Source organism: Polypterus senegalus, chromosome 4 (genome assembly GCF_016835505.1).
Source record: "Polypterus senegalus isolate Bchr_013 chromosome 4, ASM1683550v1, whole genome shotgun sequence".
NCBI lineage: Eukaryota > Metazoa > Chordata > Cladistia > Polypteriformes > Polypteridae > Polypterus > Polypterus senegalus.
The window spans coordinates 233735444-233755626 of NC_053157.1; the positions used below are offsets into that span (position 1 = coordinate 233735444).

General features: G+C 43.3%; 2 protein-coding genes across 3 annotated transcripts in view; one reads left to right on the top strand and one right to left on the bottom strand.

The window, feature by feature from the left end:
• LOC120528175 (oocyte zinc finger protein XlCOF6-like) overlaps positions 1–20183 on the top strand; it is an 81698-nt gene that overhangs the window by 46691 nt on the left and 14824 nt on the right. The window lies entirely within an intron of this gene.
• On the bottom strand, positions 1536–19847 carry LOC120528169 (zinc finger protein 501-like). 2 transcript variants are annotated; one of them, XM_039752252.1, is made up of 3 exons: positions 19565–19847; positions 5710–6233; positions 1536–2625 (listed from the first exon to the last, which is right to left on the bottom strand). In XM_039752252.1, the coding sequence occupies exons 2-3, from the start codon at positions 6131–6133 to the stop codon at positions 1733–1735; spliced, it is 1317 nt and encodes a 438-aa protein (XP_039608186.1). In that variant the 5' UTR covers positions 6134–6233; positions 19565–19847; the 3' UTR covers positions 1536–1732. The 2 variants fall into 2 exon arrangements, with proteins under 2 accessions (XP_039608186.1, XP_039608187.1); XM_039752253.1 differs by lacking the exon at positions 19565–19847 and adding an exon at positions 19414–19557.

The window sequence follows — 20183 nt, forward strand, 5'->3', positions numbered from 1 at the left end:
GCTGTCAAGTTAGGAACATCCACCCCTCTTTTTCCACGATGAGACCCCAAAGATATGTGGTATCGCTGCACCACCCAATCACACAGTTTCAAAATAGGCACAGCAAATCGCTGGATTAAAACTAAACAGGCACTTCGTTTATACATCTCTGTTACTGGATTGCACGCAGCACACTATTTTCTATTTCGGTGTATGATTGAGCCCTGGAATGGCACAGAATTTAGCTTCTTGTCTTACACCCAATGCTGCTGTGATGATCACTGGCTCTGTGTGACTCTAAATTTACCCCTCAGCCCATGCTGGGTTAAATGTATACAGTGGAACCTCGGGTCACGAACGTCTTGGAACACGTACAAATCGGGTTATGACCAAAAAGGTCAACAAACTTTTTTGCATCTGTTCATGACAACACACTCGGGTGATAAACAAACCAGTTTCCCTTCCGGTTCGCACACGCCGATGATTTCCGCATGTGCTCAGTCTCTCCCTGTGCAGCGAGAGAGAGAGAGAGAGAGAGTACGAGAGTGAGCAAAAGAGAGCGAGCGAGCAAGAGAGAGTGCGGGAGAGCGAACTAGAGTGAGAGAGCGAGCTAGACAGAGAGAGGGAGAGCATGTGAGAGAGAGCGAGCGAGAAAGAGAGTGAGTGAAAGCGAGCAAGCTAGAGAGTGAGAGCGAGCGAGACAGAGAGAGAGTGAACTAGAGAGAGCGAGAGAGAGAGACAGAGAGAGAGTGAACTAGAGAGAGCGAGAGACAGAGAGAGAGAGTGCGAGAGAGACAGAGAGTGAGAGTGCGAGAGAGTGAACTAGAGAGAGAGAGAGAGAGCGAGAGAGACAGAGAGAGAGTGAGAGCAAGCGAGAGACAGAGAGAGAGAGAGAGTGAGAGAGAGAGAGTGAGTGAGAGAGAGAGAGTGAGAGCAAGCGAGAGAGAGAGAGAGAGAGCGCTGGCCTCGTAAGGTCGAGAAGGCAGTTAAAGAATGCACCGGCCTTGTTTTTAAAGAGACTGATTCAAGGTTTTCTCAGTGTTATTCAATATTTTTACATTTAGCTTACTATAAAAACTGTGCATTCTTTGGTATAATTAACTAATTTTGTGCTTAAAAATCTTAAAAAAAATATATTTACATACAGCTCGTATGGTCTGGAACGGATTAATTATATTCACATACAATCCTATGGGAGAAATTACTTTGGGTCACAACCAAATTGGGTTGTGACCAGAGTTTTGGAACAAATTACGGTCATGACCCGAGGTTTCACTGTACATATAACTTTTTCAATTTTTTTTTTTATTTTTTATACTTGATTACATACTATGCATGTGCTTAAACTGTTCCTCAGCTGTCGCCGGATGGCTGGAGCACACGATACACAATGTTACACCGACAGAAACAGGCTACATCTTTGTCTCATAAGTAACTCGGGCATCAATTCCCTATGCAGCTCACTCCTTTAGGGCTTCCCAAATGTGAAATGTCATGTGGCCTTTACGACTCCTGTTGTCTGTGAAACTTGTGACACATTCAGAACAGCCTTGAAATGTTTTACCAGTGTGAATTCTTTAATGGCTATGAAGTCTACTGCAGTTTGAGAATCGTTTACTACATTCCCTATAACAATAAAGGTCCTCTCCACTGTAGATTCTTAAGTGTCCATAGAAATTATTTAAAAGTGAGAATCCTTTACAACATTTAGAGCGGCAATAAGGTTTTTCTTCAGGAACATCATCTGCCACGTTCACAAATCCAGAATAGTGTGCATTTGAATGTGACTCTGAAAACTGTGCTTATGGGAGAATCTGTTCCCACATTCGGAACAGCAATATGGCTTCTCCCGAGCATGAACTCGCATGTGCCCTACAAGATTGCTACTGTGGGCAAAACATTTTCCACACTCAGCACAGCCATATGGCTTTTCTCCGGTGTGGATTCTTTTATGTGTTTGGAGACTGGAACTGTTAGAAAATTGCTTGCCACATTCCAAACAGCAATATGGCTTTTCTCCAGTGTGAATTATTGCGTGTCTCTGAAGATTGCTACTTTTGATGAATCTTTTGCCACATTCAGGACAGCAATATGGCTTCTCTCCGGTGTGAATTCGCGTGTGCCTCAGTAGATCACTACTTTTAATGAATCTTTTTCCACATTCAGCACAGCTATATGGCTTATCTCCAGTGTGAATCTGAGTGTGCACGCGAAGGCTGCTGCTTGCGGTAAATCTCTGTCCACATTCAGAGCAGCAATATGGCTTTTCTCCAGTATGAATTCTTACATGTGCCTGAAGCCAGCTCTTATGAACGAATCGTTTGCCACACTCAGAACAGCAATACGACTCTGGTCTTTTATGAACAGCTTTGTGATCTTTACAGTCAGACTTGTTTTTAAAAGTTTGTCCACACTCTTGTCCATCACCCAAATCATCTTGCTCTGTGTTATGTCCTTGTGGTTGGTCAGTTCTGAGGGTTTCTCCCACAGGAAGAAAACTACACTGGAAAGAGCCTGCTGTCAAAGTCTCTGATCCTCTTGTTGATTTCTTCCTCTTCTTCTTCTTGTCCTGTTTCTGTTCCAGTTTGCACTGAAGGGAGGGCTCAGCAGATACAGATGAGGGGAAGCTGGCATTCTCATGAAAATCTGCAATGATACAAAGAGTTGAGTTACACATTGTAAAATCTTAATACGAGATAGGTGGCACAGTGGTTGGTGCTCCTGCCTCACCCTTCAGTTCCATTCCTAGATTATTTCAAGGAGAGCACATATGAAATGGAAACTCTGCTAACTAAGTAAGTCTGCCTTAAACAAGCCTCACTTTCAAATCGAAGCTCAGTTGGTTCCACAAACACAAAGTGTTTACCATGAAATTAAGATGGCTGAGGCAATCCATGATTGTGTGTGCACTCGTGCCATTTAAGAAGTCCTGACATCTGCTTGTTGCGAATAACAATGAGAGCTCAAAGAGACATGGAGAAGAGTGCGGTATCAGTATCTGTGACTTTAAATGTGAACCTGATGGGATGTACAGTGCATTATGGGACAGATGAATACGTACAAGGGACCACTATTGTCACTTGATAAATAATAACACAAAGGAAATGTGTGAAAGCAAGAGGATGCATGGCGTTTTATAGTAGTCCAGTGTCTGAGTACATTACAGATTTGAATTAAACGTAATGATGTTTAAATAAATGTTATGAAACTGTCCTTTTGAATTGTATAGTTTGGTTATATACACAGCAAGTCAGAATGTCAGACTGCAGATGCTTAAAACAATTAAGCGACTGTGACAATTGAAAACTGTACACAAGAACATGCTTCAGAGTGACCAGAATGTTCATGGATGTGCAGACATCTACAAGTGCATTGTGTAAACTGCTATGACATCGATAAGGTGTAGAAGTGAGATGAGCTGAACCAGGCGATTCAAATAAGACACAAGGAAGTGCAGGAAAACCAACTGCAAACAAAACCCAAGGAAGAGACAAAATCATAGAAAGAAAGAGTAGCAAGGATTAAAATCAAAATAATAGAGAGAAAGAGTAGCAAGGATAAAAATGATAGAGAGAAAGGGTAACAAGGATCAAAGCCAAACTAACAGAGAGAAAGGGTAACAAGGATCAAAGCCAAAATAATAGAAAGGGTAGCAAGGATCAAAACCAGGAAAGTAACACACTCTAATTGTTTTAGGTATCCACAAAGTTGGACAATAAATCATTACAAACATCAACTAATTATACCGTTATGGGAGTAACAAGAGGAATTGTGACTCCTGGAGCTATGCCGCATGAAAACAGACATTGCATTTAGCAACAAAACATTAGCGCTTGGAAGCAAAACAAAAATGGAATGAAATTAAATAATAATAAAAAATAAAATAAATCCACATTTCAATAAAACAGTTTTATTTAGTTAATTAATATTTGGATTCATGAGACAACCAAAAAGAGAACTACAACTTCATTCACAGGCATAGTGCCGCACTGTGACTAGCGGGGGCCATGCCACTTGAAACCTCACATTGCGGTTAGCAAAGAAGTCACGAAACAGAAGCACAGGAAGCAAAATAAAAATGGTGCCATGAAAAAATAAACATCTTTAATCAATCAATCAATAAATTAAATAAATGAAATCAATTAATTAAATAAATGAATAAAATAATGTCTGGTGACACAACTAAAAAAAGTTACAGCTTCATCCACAGGTGTGGTGCCCCACTGTCACTCCTGCTAATTAGTAAGCCCTCATCAGAATGGCTGACTGCATAACACGACGGTCCACACACGTCAATGTCACTTTAAAGGACTGAGCTGTGCTCTGATGCCATTAATGATTTGTGTCTTACGCAGTCGGCCTCTAATCAGTCAGTGTGGTCTCTTGTGCCACTGATGTTTGGGAAGACCACAGAACATCATTTAGTGCAGGGGTGGGCAATTTTGGTCCTGACAGGTGGAGCTGATGAAGTGTGTGTATCATGTGAATTCAACCCAAACTCAAGTTCAAGCCCTTCCATGTCTAGTGGTCACTGTTGCCCTCTCATTTTTTGCTATTTTCACAACTCTTACTAATTTTTTTTTTTCTTTTAACCTGGCCCTGCAGTGGACATGTCATCTTCTCTGGTGGACTCGACCCCAAAGCTTTGTCTAATTCAGTTAACATTCACCTCCACCAGAATGGGGTCACAGAGAGGACATCTGACCAACAGAATCTGGGATATGAATTTGAGTGCTCGTTGTTGGTTTTGTTTTATTTGATGCTTTAGAAACCTAGTTCAAGTTAAACAATAAGACTATCTGAGACTTGTTTACCATTAGTAAAGCACAATGGTGCAGTGGTAGCACAGTTGTTCATGGCTCCAGCCCAGTTCTTGGTGGAAGTAACCATCGAGGAGCTTTTAGCTGACCAACAACAACTGGAATCTGGCAGTTCAGCTTGGTTTGTCTTCTGCCTTGTGGGTTCACTCAGATGTTGTGTCTGGTCAAGTCATCCCCAGGAGACCCCAGTTCTTCTTTCACACTCTCAGCACACATGTAGGTCAGGTGGACTGGGGACTCTAAACTGGACCAGCGTGGGTGTTAGTGGGTGGTGAAGGACCCCCTTACAGGCCTGCCATCAGATGTTGCTGCTCCTGCCCGGTGTGTGACTGAACTGAATTAACACGGTTTGAGAATATTATGGGATGTCACCTAGATTTTAGTTGTACCTGCACAACGAATCATGGAACTTCCCCCACTTATGCTGTATTATTATATAATCATCCGTGTAAGTTCAGCATTGTGTTTTACAAATCCACTTTTACGGTAAATGCTGCTGGTGCGAGGATGCGAGTCTGTGGACACAGTTAGCGCCAACAAAACACTCCATCTTAATGCCACTGGGAACAGCGACAGGAAAGGACAGAAGATGTCTGGAATGAGTTTAGGAACTGATTTCTGCTCACGTGTCCTTGACTTGACATGATTATTTAAATTCTTGAAACATAATATTGATGATGTTTAATACTAAAAACGAGAAAACCATGAGCTGGACACCTTCAGTTTTTTTTGTGTTTGCACAAACCTTTACAGTTTATTATTTGTTAAGTCGTTATGTACCCGAGCAGCTTGTCCCTATTTGTGTGTTTCCCTCTCATTTTGACCTATTAAAACACCAAAAGAGCCACAAGCAGGATCCATAACGATTACCAGTTTCCACTTTCTTTTATTGTTCAGTCCCATTACTTACTCATTCCGACACTCCTTGATGACTGCTGATCTTCTCTCCCATTTCCTCCATTGACGTTCTCCTCATACTCCGGTAACTCCCATTTCAGTTCCATAGAATCCTGCTGGGTAACCAGTTGTCCCGTGTTCGCGATCCAATGCTGCAAACTGGAATGAGGCTCTTCAAAGATTTCTGGCTTGAACATGGTCCCAGTTTCGAGCATCTCCAGTTCAGGATTAAGTGAGAAATACTCCAAATCCTCCACTTTGACTTCGACAATTTCCACCTTGCACTCCTCCTCCTCCTCTTTAAGAACTGAAAATCCTCCTCCTTTTTCACAGTCCTCCGCCTTCACCCACAAATCCTCTGGTGCAGCCCCTTCACAGTCCTCTTGTTTAAGGAGTTCCAGTCTCTCAATTGCGTCTTTGTCATTGGCTAAGGCCATTCTCCGTGTAAAACTGTGTCTGCTCTTCTAAGATTCCCTTCTCACGCTGACAGCTCCGTCCTGGAGGCCATTAAACACCTCCCTGCACGGCCATGTGAACCTGAAGGAGGTAAAAAAGTAAAAGAGTTTTACTTCAGAGAGTCACCAAAAATAACTGGAGTGCATTTCAGGGTTAACTTCCAGTTTTTTAATGAACACAGAAAACTAGCAGGTATGCGATTTGAAATTCTGTGAACCCTCCATGTTATCCTAAGATCCATCCATCCGTTATCCAACCCGCTATATCCCAACTACAGGGTCACGGGGGGTCTGCTGGAGCCAATCCCATCCAACACAGGGCGCAAGGCAGGAAACAAACCCCGGGCAGGGCGCCAGCCCACCGCAGGTTATCCTAAGATGCTCTCAGCAAAATTTAGAGTGACAACCTACTTACTTGATGCTGTGGCAAAGTTTGGCTGACCGAGGCAAAGTCAAGAACAGGGAGAGTAGAGAATGTTTTATATATAAAAAAAATAATTACGCCTTTTCATTTTGAATCATTTCATAATGACAACACAGGCCTACACACGTTTAATCAAAATGGAACAGAGAGTGGTCCAAAGTCTGGATCCGACCTAAACTAAGACCACCATTCTAAACAGTGGTGATGAATTGCTATGCCACACCTCAATTACAGTGAAATCAACAGAAAGAAGACATGGACAGGGCCAACTGATGCGCTTTTGATTTTCAAGATAAACGTACGCTCCAGAATAATAATAATGGAATACACGTATTATAAATTGATGAATACATTAGATGTATTTAAAAATGTATGGGGGTTTAAAGGGGTGCTTTGCTCAATTGATGATGAAGAACTAAAAATGAATGTATGAGACATTATTTAAGTTTTCTTTATTTTTTTGTTTCCTGGATGATGTAAAACAGTTGAACTAATAGAACGGTGTAACACCATAATAATTATTATAGTGAAGTTATGATTGGGGACATTTAAGTGCTTGTTTGATTTGGGTTCGGGGGTTTGAATTGTTCATTAGAAGAATGGCAAAGTTTAAAACAAGTCCACGGACATCTAACCTAGCAGTTGTTGGATTGCTGTTGGCAGACACGCTTCACATGCTCCCAGTTCTTAAAACAACGACAAGAGACAAGCAAAACACGCAGCTCGCCAGCAGCATAAAGCCAGCAGATGATCCGACTGCTTCTCCTTGGCGTGCGTTCAGCCAAACTAACACACCCCACCCCGTTCACAACATGAGCGACAAAGATGCGAAGTGGCAAAAGGACAACTGCTGTACAGGCTTTGAAATGATCGGGCAGCGAGACAAGCAGAACAGGCAGCTCGCCAGCAGCAGATGATCTGACGGCATCTCCTTGGCGTGCGTTCAGCCAAACTAACACACCCCACCCTGTTCACAACGCGAGCGACAAAGATGCGAAGTGGCAAAAGGACAACTGCTGTACAGGCTTTGAAATGATCGGGCAGCGAGACAAGCAGAACAGGCAGCTCGCCATCAGCATAAAGCCAGCAGATGATCCGACTGCTTCTCCTTGGCGTGCGTTCAGCCAAACTAACCCCCACCCCGTTCACAACACGAGTGACAAAAATGTGAAGAGGCAAAAGGACAACTGCTGTACAGGCTTTGAAATGATTGGGCAGCGAGACAAGCAGAGCAGGCAGCTCGCCAGCAGATGATCCGACTGCTTCTCCTTAGCGTTATACACCCTGTGAGAAAGAGATGTAACCACGCCCAGGACCGGAAATAAAGTAATGTTTTTACAAAAGTTTTAAAATAAAAGTGAAAATAATGCACATGTAACAATTCCCATGAAACTAGCAATCTTTTTAAATTGTATATCCGGTAAACCAAACCCAGGGGGTGGGCGAGCGAAGCCCCCTAGTTATATATAAAAAAAACAAACAAAAAACGATCTAAATCCGTTAAGTAGTTCTCCCGTGAAAAGCGGACAGAAATACAGTCAGAGAGACGTTATATTTTATATACTAGTAAACCATCAAAATAACGTGCAGTTAAAGTCTCAACAGCATTCTCAGCATTTCTGGAGCTTAGTAGAGCCAGATAACTAGAAGAATCTTCACCAAGCAGCTCTGAAAATGGCTGCTTTGTTTGGGTCTCCACACCTCTGTGAGTCTGACGCGAATGTTGTGAAATCAAAGTTCAGAACAAGACTGACAGACGAACATTTAAAAGACTCCATAAGAGTGAACTCCACTCCACCAGACACCTGCCCCTCTTGTTGAGTCATCTGACAAAATATAAAACACACCACACGTGTAACTGGACATGTGAATAAAGTGACACAGTGACATGGAACAAGATGACAAATGAAAAAGTCACATCTGTGTATTTGGAATTGCATTGTTTGGTTTTAATTCAATAGTGTGAGATACACTAGACACACGAAATGCACTTGCAGGTGAACTAAATATTTTTTTTTTCTGATGTTTAAATGCAAAATGTGAGCTGTGGATGCCAACATTTACAAAATTCACGATTCAAGAGTATTTATTGTCATTGCATCCATATACAGTAGTAGTACAGCATACAGTGAAATGAAACAACGTTCCTCCAGGATCATGGTGCTACAACAGAACAGAGGACAACGAAGAATCCATGACGCGTAACATAAAGATACATAATAAATAACAAGGTGCATGTGAGTCAAATGTGCAAACATGTGCAATGCTGCAGAGCAGAACAAATATATCGGATATCAGACCGGTCCTTGAGTGTTCAGCAATCGGACTGCTTGGGGAGTAAAAACTGTTACACATCCTGGTGGTGAGGGCCTGAATGTGTCGGTACCTTCGGAGTTTAAACAGTGAGTATGAAGGGTGTGTTGGGTCATTCACAATGCTGGTGGCTTTGCAGATGCAGCCTGTGGTGTAAGTAAATGTCCATGATGGAAGGAAGAGAGACACCGATGATCTTCTCAGCTGTCTTCACTATCTGTTATATGGCTTTACGATCCCTGATCATGCATTTTGTAAATGTTCAGGCAAAACAAGCGTATTCAGTTTGTTTGGGTTGAAATAAGCTACGAGAATATACATGAGTAGCTCTCGGCCGTTTTCATCTTGTAAAAATAGCTCTCATAGGGGAAAAAAAAAAAAAAAGGTTGGAGACCCCCTGGTATAGACGTGCACTGATAAGCCGTGTTCTAGTTATTAGTTTAATATAATTACGCTGCGAAAACCAGAACCAGTGTAGTGTACGAGTGATAGGTGGGGATGTCAGTACCCAAATGTGGCCATTGTTGCCACGGCCCACCTGCCAAGTTGTTTGCCTGCCTATGGTAAAGTCATCCCTGATGGAGGATCACAGGAATCATGGGAAAGAGGGGTCCTTTCATCGGAGCAACGTTTTAGCCGTGGCATGGCCAAATGGAGATGCAGCTAGATGGATGAGGTCTCCAGGACTCTAAAAATATCCAAACCTAATTATGTCCTATCATCTACTGTTAAACCGTAATTCTAAAATTTTTATTATTATGCTGTCTTAAGGAATTGTTCTGTTCTGTGTATTGTATTGTATTGACCCCCTACTTTTGACACCCACTGCACGCCCAACCTACCTGGAAAGGGATCTCTCTTTGAACTGCCTTTCCCGAGGTTTCTTCCATTTTTCCCTACAAGGTTTTTATTGGGAGTTTTTCCTTGTCTTCTCAGAGAGTCAAGGCTGGGGGGCTGTCAAAACGCAGGGCCTGTTAAAGCCCATTGCGGCACTTCCTGTGTGATTTTGGGCTATACAAAAATAAACTGTATTGTATTGTATTGTATTGTTTTGTGCGCAGAGCAAGGACACATTCGGATTGATAACGAAACGAAATTATAAACTGTAAGTGAGTTGTTTATCTTCCTAGAAATTATTATCAGTGTTTATGCTTGTGTTATTGCCTCATAAATTTCAACTGCTGTGTCTGATGCCGTCACAGAAGGACAGTCTGAAAATTATTTTTGAAGTATTTGTGGATAAAAATCAGAGAATTTGACTTTTTTCATTCATGAGTGATATTTTTTCTGAAATCTGCTGCTTACACACGGATTGTACTGAGCCTTTAGGCCAATAATGCCGCCCGGGGCTATGCCACTGCCCAAGGGGTGTAAGCAGCTAATAGCGCAAATATATTATTCTTGTGGCATGTGCGGCTCTCGACCGCGAATCCAATCCGCCTAGGATTCTAGTCCGCATCAGATTTTTTTTAGCCCTCTGAAACTGTAAGAAGGGTGTGGATTAAATTCACAAATATACGGTACACGTGTGGAAAAGCTACATATGAAAATGGCCCACAGAGGAGACAAAACCTCACCGAAAAGAACAGCGGCAAGAGGGAACTTTAAATCGCATATTAATCAGATCATTAGGACAGCATTTTTTCACTTAAGAAACATAAGTAAAGTTAGACCTCTTTTATCACTGAAAGATGCTGAGAAATTAGTTCACACGTTTGTTTTCAGTCGACTAGATTACTGTAACGCACTCCTCTCAGGACTACCCAAAAAAGATATAAATCACTTGCAACGAGTGCAGAATGCAGCTGCTAGAATCCTAACTAGGAAAAGAAAATCTGAACACATCACACCAGTCTTAGCGTCACTACACTGGTTGCCTGTGTCATTCAGAATTGACTTTAAAATTCTGCTTATGGTTTATAAAGCCTTAAATAATCTCGCCCCATCTTATATATCGGAATGTCTGACACCTTATATTCCAAATCGTAACCTCAGATCCTCAAATGAGTGTCTCCTTAGAATTCCAAAAGCTAAACTTAAAAGAAGTGGTGAGGCGGCCTTCTGCTGCTATGCACCTAAAATCTGGAATAGCCTGCCAATAGGAATTCGCCAGGCTGATACAGTAGAGCACTTTAAAACACTGCTGAAAACACATTACTTTAACATGGCCTTTTTATAACTTCATTTTAATCGTAATTTAACTTAATCCTGATACTCTGTATGTTCAATTCATCATAACAACTATTCATGGTGGCTCTAAAATCGGTACTGACCCCTACTCTCTTTTCTGTTTCTTTTTCCGGTTTCTTTGTGGTGGTGGCCTGCGCCACCTCCACCTACTCAAAGCTTCATGATGCTCCGACAATGATGGACGGATTAAAAGGAAGAAGTCTACGTGACCATCATCATCATCAAGCCCTTCTGTGAGAACCCTAAATCCAAAGAGGACTGTTTCATTTATGTTAGGTAGAATGCCCAGAGGGGACTGGGTGGTCTCATGGTCTGGAATCCCTACAGATTTTATTTTTCTCCAGCCGTCTGGAGTTTTTGTTTTTCTGTCCCCCCTGGCCATTGAACCTTACTCTTATTCGATGTTAATGTTGATTTATTTTTTATAATTATGTCTTTCATTTTTCTATTCTTTAATATGTAAAGCACTTTGAGCTACTGTTTGTATGAAAATGTGCTATAGAAATAAATGTTGTTGTTGTTGTGGAATGAGGGAACGGTGTTTTACTCTTTTTTTTACAAAAAAAACAAAAGTCAATCACACAAATTAGCTTTCACGATCGCCAGTTTTATTTCATCAAGAAGATGGTTCAGAAATCAACGTGAGCAAACAGATGTGATGTGATGCTTTAACTTGTTGTGCCACGTATTTGTAAGACAGCTTGAAATGGCGGCGAGAGCCATCGCTTTTGAATGTCGTGTCCCGCACGGTCCCGATAAAGGAATGGAGGCTTCACTTTCATTGCAACAAGCACATCTACAGATGTCCATTCAAGAATCTCTTCATTTTCTGACAAATGTACAGTGGGTACGGAAAGTATTCAGACCCCCTTCAATTTTTCACTCTTTGTTATATTGCAGCCATTTGCTAAAATCATTTAAATTAATTTTTCCCTCATTAATGTACACACAGCACCCCATATTGACAGACAAAAAAAAGAATTTTTGAAATTGTTGCAGATTTATTAAAAAAGAAAAACTGAAATATCACCTGGTCCTAAGTATTCAGACCCTTTGCTGTGACACTCATATATTTAACTCCGGTGCTTTCCATTTCTTCTGATCATCCTTGAGATCACCTTCATTTGAGTCCAGCTGTGTTTGATTCTACTGATTGGACTTGATTAGGAAAGCCACACGCCTGTCTGTCTACATAAGACCTTACAGCTCACAATGCACGTCAGAGCAAATGAGAATCATGAGGTCAAAGGAACTGCCTGAAGAGCTCAGAGACAGAATTGTGGCAAGGCACAGATCTGGCCAAGGTTACAAAAAATTTCTGCTGCACTTAAGGTTCCCAAGAGCACAGTGGCCTCCATAATCCTTAAATGGAAGACGTTTGGGACGACCAGAACCCTTCCTAGAGCCTAGAGCGGGGGAGAAGAGCCTTGGTGAGAGAGGTAAAGAAGAACCCAAAGATCACTTTGGCTGAGCTCCAGAGATGCAGTCAGGAGATGGGAGAAAGTTGTAGAAAGTCAACCATCACTGCAGCCCTCCACCAGTCAGGGCTTTATGGCAGAGTGGCCTGTCGGAAGCCTCTCCTCAGTGCAAGACACATGACAGCCCGCATGGAGTTTGCTAAAAGACACCTGAAGGACTCTGAGATGGTGAGAAATAAGATTCTCTGGTCTGAAGAGACCAAGATAGAACTTTTTGGCCTTAATTCTAAGCGGTATGTGTGGAGACAACCAGGCACTGCTCATCACTTGTCCAATACAGTCCCCACAGTGAAGCATGGCGGTGGCAGCATCATGCTGTGGGGTGTTTTTCAGCTGCAGGGACAGGGCGACTGGTTGCAATCAAGGGAAAGATGAATGCGGCCAAGTACAGGGATATCCTGGACAAAAACCTTCTCCAGAGTGCTAAGGACCTCAGACTGGGCTGAAGGTTTACCTTCCAACAAGACAATGACCCTAAGCACACAGCTAAAATAACGAAGGAGTGGCTTCACAACAACTCTGTGACTGTTCTTGAATGGCCCAGCCAGAGCCCTGACTTAAACCCAATTGAGCATCTCTGGAGAGACCTAAAAATGGCCGTCCACCAACGTTTACCATCCAACCTGACAGAACTGGAGAGGATCTGCAAGGAGGAATGGTGACGAGGTGTGAAAAACTTGTTGCATCTTTCATAAGAAGACTCCTGGCTGTATGAGCTCAAAAGGGGGCTTCTACTAAATACTGAGCAAAGGGTCTGAATACTTAGGACCAGGTGATATTTCAGTTTTTCTTTTTTAATAAATCTGCAACAATTTCAAAAATTATTTTTTTGTCTGTCAATATGGGGTGCTGTGTGTACATTAATGAGGGAAAAAATTAATTTAAATGATTTTAGAAAATGGCTGCAATATAACAGAGTGAAAAGTTGAAGGGGGTCTGAATACTTTCCGTACCCACTGTATACAGCCCAGGGTCACACCCAACCACAATTACACATAGAGGACCGTGGAGTGTGGCTGGAGCGGTTCTCGGGTGCGACAACAACAGAGTGTAATTGCGGACTACGGTACCTTTGAGGTCAGTCATGTAAAGTCCCAACATCACGAAACGCCCTCCACGTCAGTCACGTTAACACCCATCGCATTAGACTGTGGTTAACATTAGGGCGCCATGGCACTACGGTGTAATAAAGAAAAAGAATTCCACAACTGGAAAGATTTGTGGACCGTTCCCGTATTAATGTCTGTTGGGCAAAAAGAAAACGCTGAAGCAAAAAAAATCAGACGGTCAAAAACATTCCCCAGTCACGTCCGACAATTTGAACATGGCAAGATGGCGTTTTTATAGACCACAATATGGCGGGTGGAAGAGAGTTGGCAGGAGAGGACGACAAAACAGGGAGACGCCTATGACGTCATCAACAGGGACCGGCAAGTGATGTGGAGGAAGTGACGCGGATTTTCTGAAGGAAGACCGGTAGTATCGTCATCGGAACGAGTCGGAAGTGATGTCATCAGAGGGAACCGGAAGTGCCGTTTCTGACCGCCATCTTGGGAACCCGGAAGTGTGGTAGGTTCATTATTTTTCTTCTTTCGTTCTGATGAAAAGGAGAGAGAGGCGTTAGTACCGTAAATCAACCCCTCGTCTCTCGATGTTTCACTCACCTCTGGGCTTGTTGACTGCCCACTAAACATGCCTGTGTGACAATGGTTAAGATGAGGGTCATCGGAGTCTAAGGACGTTTCGTGACCGAAGTTGTGGGCCTTACCTGACCTATATGTCATATGTACGGGCAGGCCGCACTTAGACCCTTTTCGGGCACGATGCAGTGTGGGCAGTTCCTCACTTAAGTGTGCAGGTGAGGAATCGTCCCGTGTCCAAAACTGATGCTGGCAGCTGCTAACGCCACACCTATACCACAAAACTGATGCCGGCAGCTGCTAACGCCACACCTATACCACGTCCCCACATATAAAATGAGATGCGCGAGACAGAAATGAGGGAAGGAGGTTAAAAAGAGTATGAAGAGCAGTTTCAGGAGGACGATCCGGCAACCTAGAGGAGAAATACAACATGAACCCCACAAAGGAGTGTAGGTTGTGACACCCTCTAGGGGCTGGTGGTGCCCCCACTGATCATTGGCGTGGAGTGGGACCAGCATGGTGGATGACCTCCCCAGGGGTCAGAGGTAGGACTGCGGGTCCGAGAAGGATGACGGGAGGAGTGCCAACCTGGCACGGTAGCCAAGTCGGGGTTCGGGGGAAGAAGACCGTGGCTACTGAATGAGTTCTGGGTGGGCAGGGGCGACGAAAAAGGAAGTGGGCTGGGATCTGAAGGAGCCAGTGACTGCATTTTTAACCTCTGCTATTAAAGGATTTATTCACTCGTTTTTATGGATTATTTACGTATGGGTGTTTTTTTGAAGCACTACACTGTGGACACTGTTTTTGGTTTTGTTTGGATTCTTTTTAATAAAAGCACAGAGCACGTTTCACACCATCCCCTTGCTCCTTGTGTGATTTGTCCCCATCTGTCAGCTCATTCGGTTATAATTATCAATGGTGTTGGGTTCGAGAGGCTCCCCAATGTGAGGAGGGACTGCACCATCTTTTTTTTTTTTTTTAAAGTACTGCACTGTTTAGTTTTGATTTCTGTTTTCAATAAAAGCACACTGTACACTTTTGCACCGTCCCCTCGCTTCATGTGGTGTCCTCAATTTGTACAAGCTCATCCCGGTCATGACTATCGAAGGTGTCAGGTTCAGTGGAAGAGAGACCAAGGAGCTCCCAGTGAGCCCCTGAGTCTTCCTCAGGGTCTTCTACCAGATGGTCGTGCCTGTGAAACCTCCACTGGGAGGCGTCCACTTCAGATGCCGAACCACTTCAATGAGCTCCTCTCGACACAGAGGGTCGGCGGCTCTACTCCGAGTCTCTCCTGGATGTCTGCTCTCCTCACCCCGCAGAAAAAGCTCATTCCCGCTACCCAAAGCTCATGACCATAGGTGAAGGGTAGGGACGAAGATCGAGTGGTAGGTTGAGTGCGCTGCCTTCTGGCTCAGCTCTTTCTTCCCGACTACAGATCAATATATAACGACTGCAAACCTCCACTCGCCACCCCAATCTGTCTGTCGATCTCGCCATCCCAATTCCCCTCACTCATGAACAAGACCCTCAGGTGTTTGTGACGCTAACACAGTATAGTACAGACAGACACTGGGGCAAGGTTCTCAATAAGTTTTAGGTATGAACATCAATTTTAGGTATGAACATCAATGAGCAATATGCCAGCGAGTTTACAATGGGGGAAAAAGAAAAAAAAAAATTACCTTAACAAAGTTTTTGGACTTACCGTCAGGTTGTTTTAGTTTTTTGTTTTTTTTTCGGATGTTCCGCCGATTGTTTCGGGTGCAAGCCTCGCGCGTAACATTCAACTTTTACCGACCGGTGTTTTAAAGGTGGCGCCGAAGCTAAACGCAGTCACGGGTGCCTGGGAAGGTCAAAAGACAGCTATTGGGGGGTCCATTTTGGATTAGTAGTGTATGTGTACCATAACGTTTCCGTTTGTAGGTTAAGTACAAATGTTTTTGTTGCTTAGTGTTTTATTTATTATGTGTATTTTGGGTTTGGATATTTTGATTTTTCCTTGAAGTGTAGGATTTCCCCTGCAGGCCTGAAATGGTATCTCCCTATGTTTAGGAGAGAGGACCCTGGGAATGGAGAAGTCTTTATATAAGGACAGTTGTGTCTGCAGGGGGTACGATCATTCAGAGAGATTTGAGAAGAAGGGTGAGGTAGGGCAAGGCACGCCAGACTAAGAGGTGCCTGGTGGCTGAGCTGTTGGTTGATGTTAAGGAGCGGGTCAGGTTCCTAAGGACCAAAAACGGCTCCCGAGATTATTTTTTGAGGAGTTGTACTTTTGACCTGGACAGAAACAGAGTCCAGTTTTGTTTTATGTTAAGGCAGCTGATGCCCTTACATAGACTAGAATTTACTGTAGATCTATAAGGGTAAGACAATTTCATCTTTCCTTTTATTTTTTCATAATTAGGTTTATTTTGTCACAGGATTATTTATACATTTTTCTGCATCCTTTTACATCAACTGTTTTATTTTTTTCTTGTCTAGCGTGGAATAAAAAAAAATTACCCTTAGTTTTGAACATCTGCCTCTCTTATTACCCACTCAGTCCTGGTCGGTCCCAAACTACTAGCAGGCCATCTGCTTTAATAGACAGCTTGTGACATCCTCCACCCGAGGCAGTAACTCGCCTCCCACTCAGAGGGGACAGGCCAGCACCCCCACTAAAAGGAGGACCACGGCCTCAGACTTGGAGCTGCTGATCCTCATATCTGCTGCTTCACACAAACGGTCTAAATGTGTGCTGGAGTTTCAAAACCCGATGAAGCCAAAAGGCTCAGGTCATGGGCAGAAAGCAGTGACGTATTTCTAAGGCCACTAAAGTGGAGCCCCCGACTGAGCCTTGATATCACAAAACAGAGCCCTGGTGGAGTCCCACACCCACTGGAAACACCGTTGATGTTTGTCCAAGTATGCAGACACAGCTCTCAATATCATTATACTGGGACCAAATATGCCGGATCCCCATACTCTACCAGCAACAAACCTCCAACCCCACCACACACATAATCCCATACCACCCCCTGTGAGGAACACAGTCATATTAAGCACATGTGATGATTTAAATGTAAACATTTCATTATGTTTCACAGGTTTTTATGGAAGCTCTGAACTGAACAATGAGAAAAACAAAATTTAGGGATAACCCCTATCCTGAAAATATATTGTAAATGTGGGATACTTGTATGATGCTTTAACATACTGTACATACGAGATACCTGAAATGCACTTTTGTATTTATTCATTTTTTTATATCTGACTTTATCTCGTACGTGAAAACATCTCGTGCTCCTGCCTCACAGTTAGGAGACCCGGGTTCACTTCCCGGGTCCTCCCTGCGTGGAGTTTGCATGTTCTCCCCGTGTCTGCGTGGGTTTCCTCCCACAGTCCAAAGACATGCAGATTAGGTGCACTGGTGATCCTAAATTGTCCCTAGGGTGTGCTTGGTGTTTGTGTGTCCTGCGGTGGTCTGGCGCCCTGCCCGGTGTTTGTTTGTTTCCTGCCTTGTGCCCTGTGCTGGCTGGGATTGGTTCCAGCAGACCCCCGTGACCCTGTGTTAGAATATAGCAGGTTAGATAATGGATGGATGAAAACATCTCGTATGTACAGAAGAGTATCCCGTACCAGCGAGATTAAGGGTTACCTCCATCGTTCGTAGCCTCCAAAGTGTTTTCGACGGCCGCTGGTGAGGAATTCTGAACAGAAACACGGCAGGAAATCCACTTGACATTCATACTTTTCAGATAAGTACCTGCCCTTCGCCGTATGTTTATTATGACTTTGTGTAATCCATTTCAATCGATATATTCAATTTGTCACTTAACATTCAACAGTTCTGTTGATTTATTTTTCTTTTGTTTGCTTAAACGAGCCGCTTTTCCATCTTGATTGCTTAGTATATAAAAGGACTAGCTGTACCCCGTGGCTGCACCCACATAGTAATGAAACAGGACAAACTTTAAAAATCAATAGGCGTTGGCACCGTATCTGATCGTGTTCAGTTCTGACGGGAGAGCGTTCCCCGCGTGAGGAGAAAAGCACATGGCCGTGATATCTCTGGCAATCAGCAGGTACCCTCCAAAACACACGTAGCTCTGATCTCTAAGTCAAAAACGCCAAACGTTGCTCCTTAACAATCTGTAGATGATAACGTCTGTTGAACAAACAGGTATCGCTAGCTAAGTGGAGGCGAGGTGCACTCCCACACGTGGCGAGACGTTGAGCGCCTAACAGAGGCTGGCGAGTGAATGAGGAAGGCCACGCCCCCTGCTCTCGGCCCACAGCCACTCTCTTGGATTTGCATAAATACATCGGTACCGCAAGCGAACTCCGGTACTTATCGCGCTAAGAGAAGTCGCAAAATTAACCAAATTATAGAAAACAACAAGATCTAAATCAGTTAAGTGGTTCTCTTGAGAAAAGCGGACAGACCACGAATTTTTTAAAAACCGTTTCTTAGCTAGCACCTAAGGGCCAAGGGTAACCTACATTCCAAATTTCAAGTCCTCATGGTTCGGGAGATTTCGTGATGAGTGAGACAGTGGTACTTGGCCTATATATAAAGATTTTTGTGCGACTATGAAGAAATGAATGTCTTGCAATGCAGGCGACGCCGCCATATGTGTACCAAATGATAGAATAAAGCCGTTGAAGTGACAGGCGCAACTGAAGCCCTGCCTGTCGAAGCAGCCGCCACTTCATCCGCGTTTGCAGACGAGTCGAGCCGCTTCAGACGCCGCCACTTTGCGATCCGCCGAGTCAGCGTACAACTTCAGTGCACCATTATTGTTTCTTTAAAATGAAAACATGTCGATTTCTATTTATTGGTAGTACTAGTTTAAGGACTCGGAAATTCTTCCAAAAAAAATAATTAAATTGGCGTCATTTTATATGTCACGCCCGTTTGCCCCTCCACTGTTTTAGCCCCCCCTCGGTTTAAAGTCGCACACGAATCCGGCCCTGTCCGCGTGTTACATGACATTTTCTCCGGCGTTTATAAACGCTACGTAGGTGATAAGTCTTATGAACTCCTCCGCACGCTAAAATCGGACTGAATGACGAGCACCAGCGGAGTGAGTGAGCGTCTTACACGGCAGCCCGGAGACTCGGCCAGCGTGAACGTAAACTGGAGATTGGAAGTGGGTAGCGATTCAGCACCAACACGGATGCACGTCCGCAGATCGCTGCGTCTTTTTCTTTCTCTCTTTGCACCTCTCTTACCTCCTTGTTATGTCCCTCTTCCAGTATTCATTGCCAAATCCCTCGCTGTTTTTTTTTTTTCTACCTCCATGCCCAGTCACCGGCATTCCTGCCCACGTCCTGCATCTCTTTACACACCCGTTATTCTCTCCCTCCCTCGCTCGCTGCTTACCGATACTTCTCCTCTTCGCAGCTTTTTATTTCTTCGTTTCTATTTCCCTCTTCTTTCCTTCTGTTCGTTTTTTTTTTTTTCTTTTATGCGCGCACACACATGCCCGGGATGGCAGTCCGCCCACGGAATCAAACAAAGAGAAACAAATTACGTCATCAACGTGCGACTCCTTAGAAAAGTTTTACCAATCGGACCAACACTGACCATCTAATGGCTGGAGAAAGGTTGCTTTACAATACAGTATTTCGGATTTCTCTGTTCTTAGAACTCGTCTAGTTCAGGGGTCCTCAATCCCAGTCCTGGAGAGCCGCAATGGCTGCAGGTTTTTGTTCTGACCTGGTTGCTTAATTAGAAAGCAATTCTTGCCAATAAAGCACTAACAAGCTATGAAATTAAATTAACTCTGCTATGTCAGGTCATTCTCATATCCTAGATTTTCTTCACTTTTTTCTCTTCATTTTTCTTTCAAGTATTTAATTAAACCCAATAGTGCAGATAAATACACACAGGTGTAAATGTAAATAAGCTAAATGGAGAAATGCTGCTCTCTCTTGTCATTTGCATGTTATTGATAATAAGGAGCAATTAAAATAGCTGTTTAAGACAAAATTAAGCAATA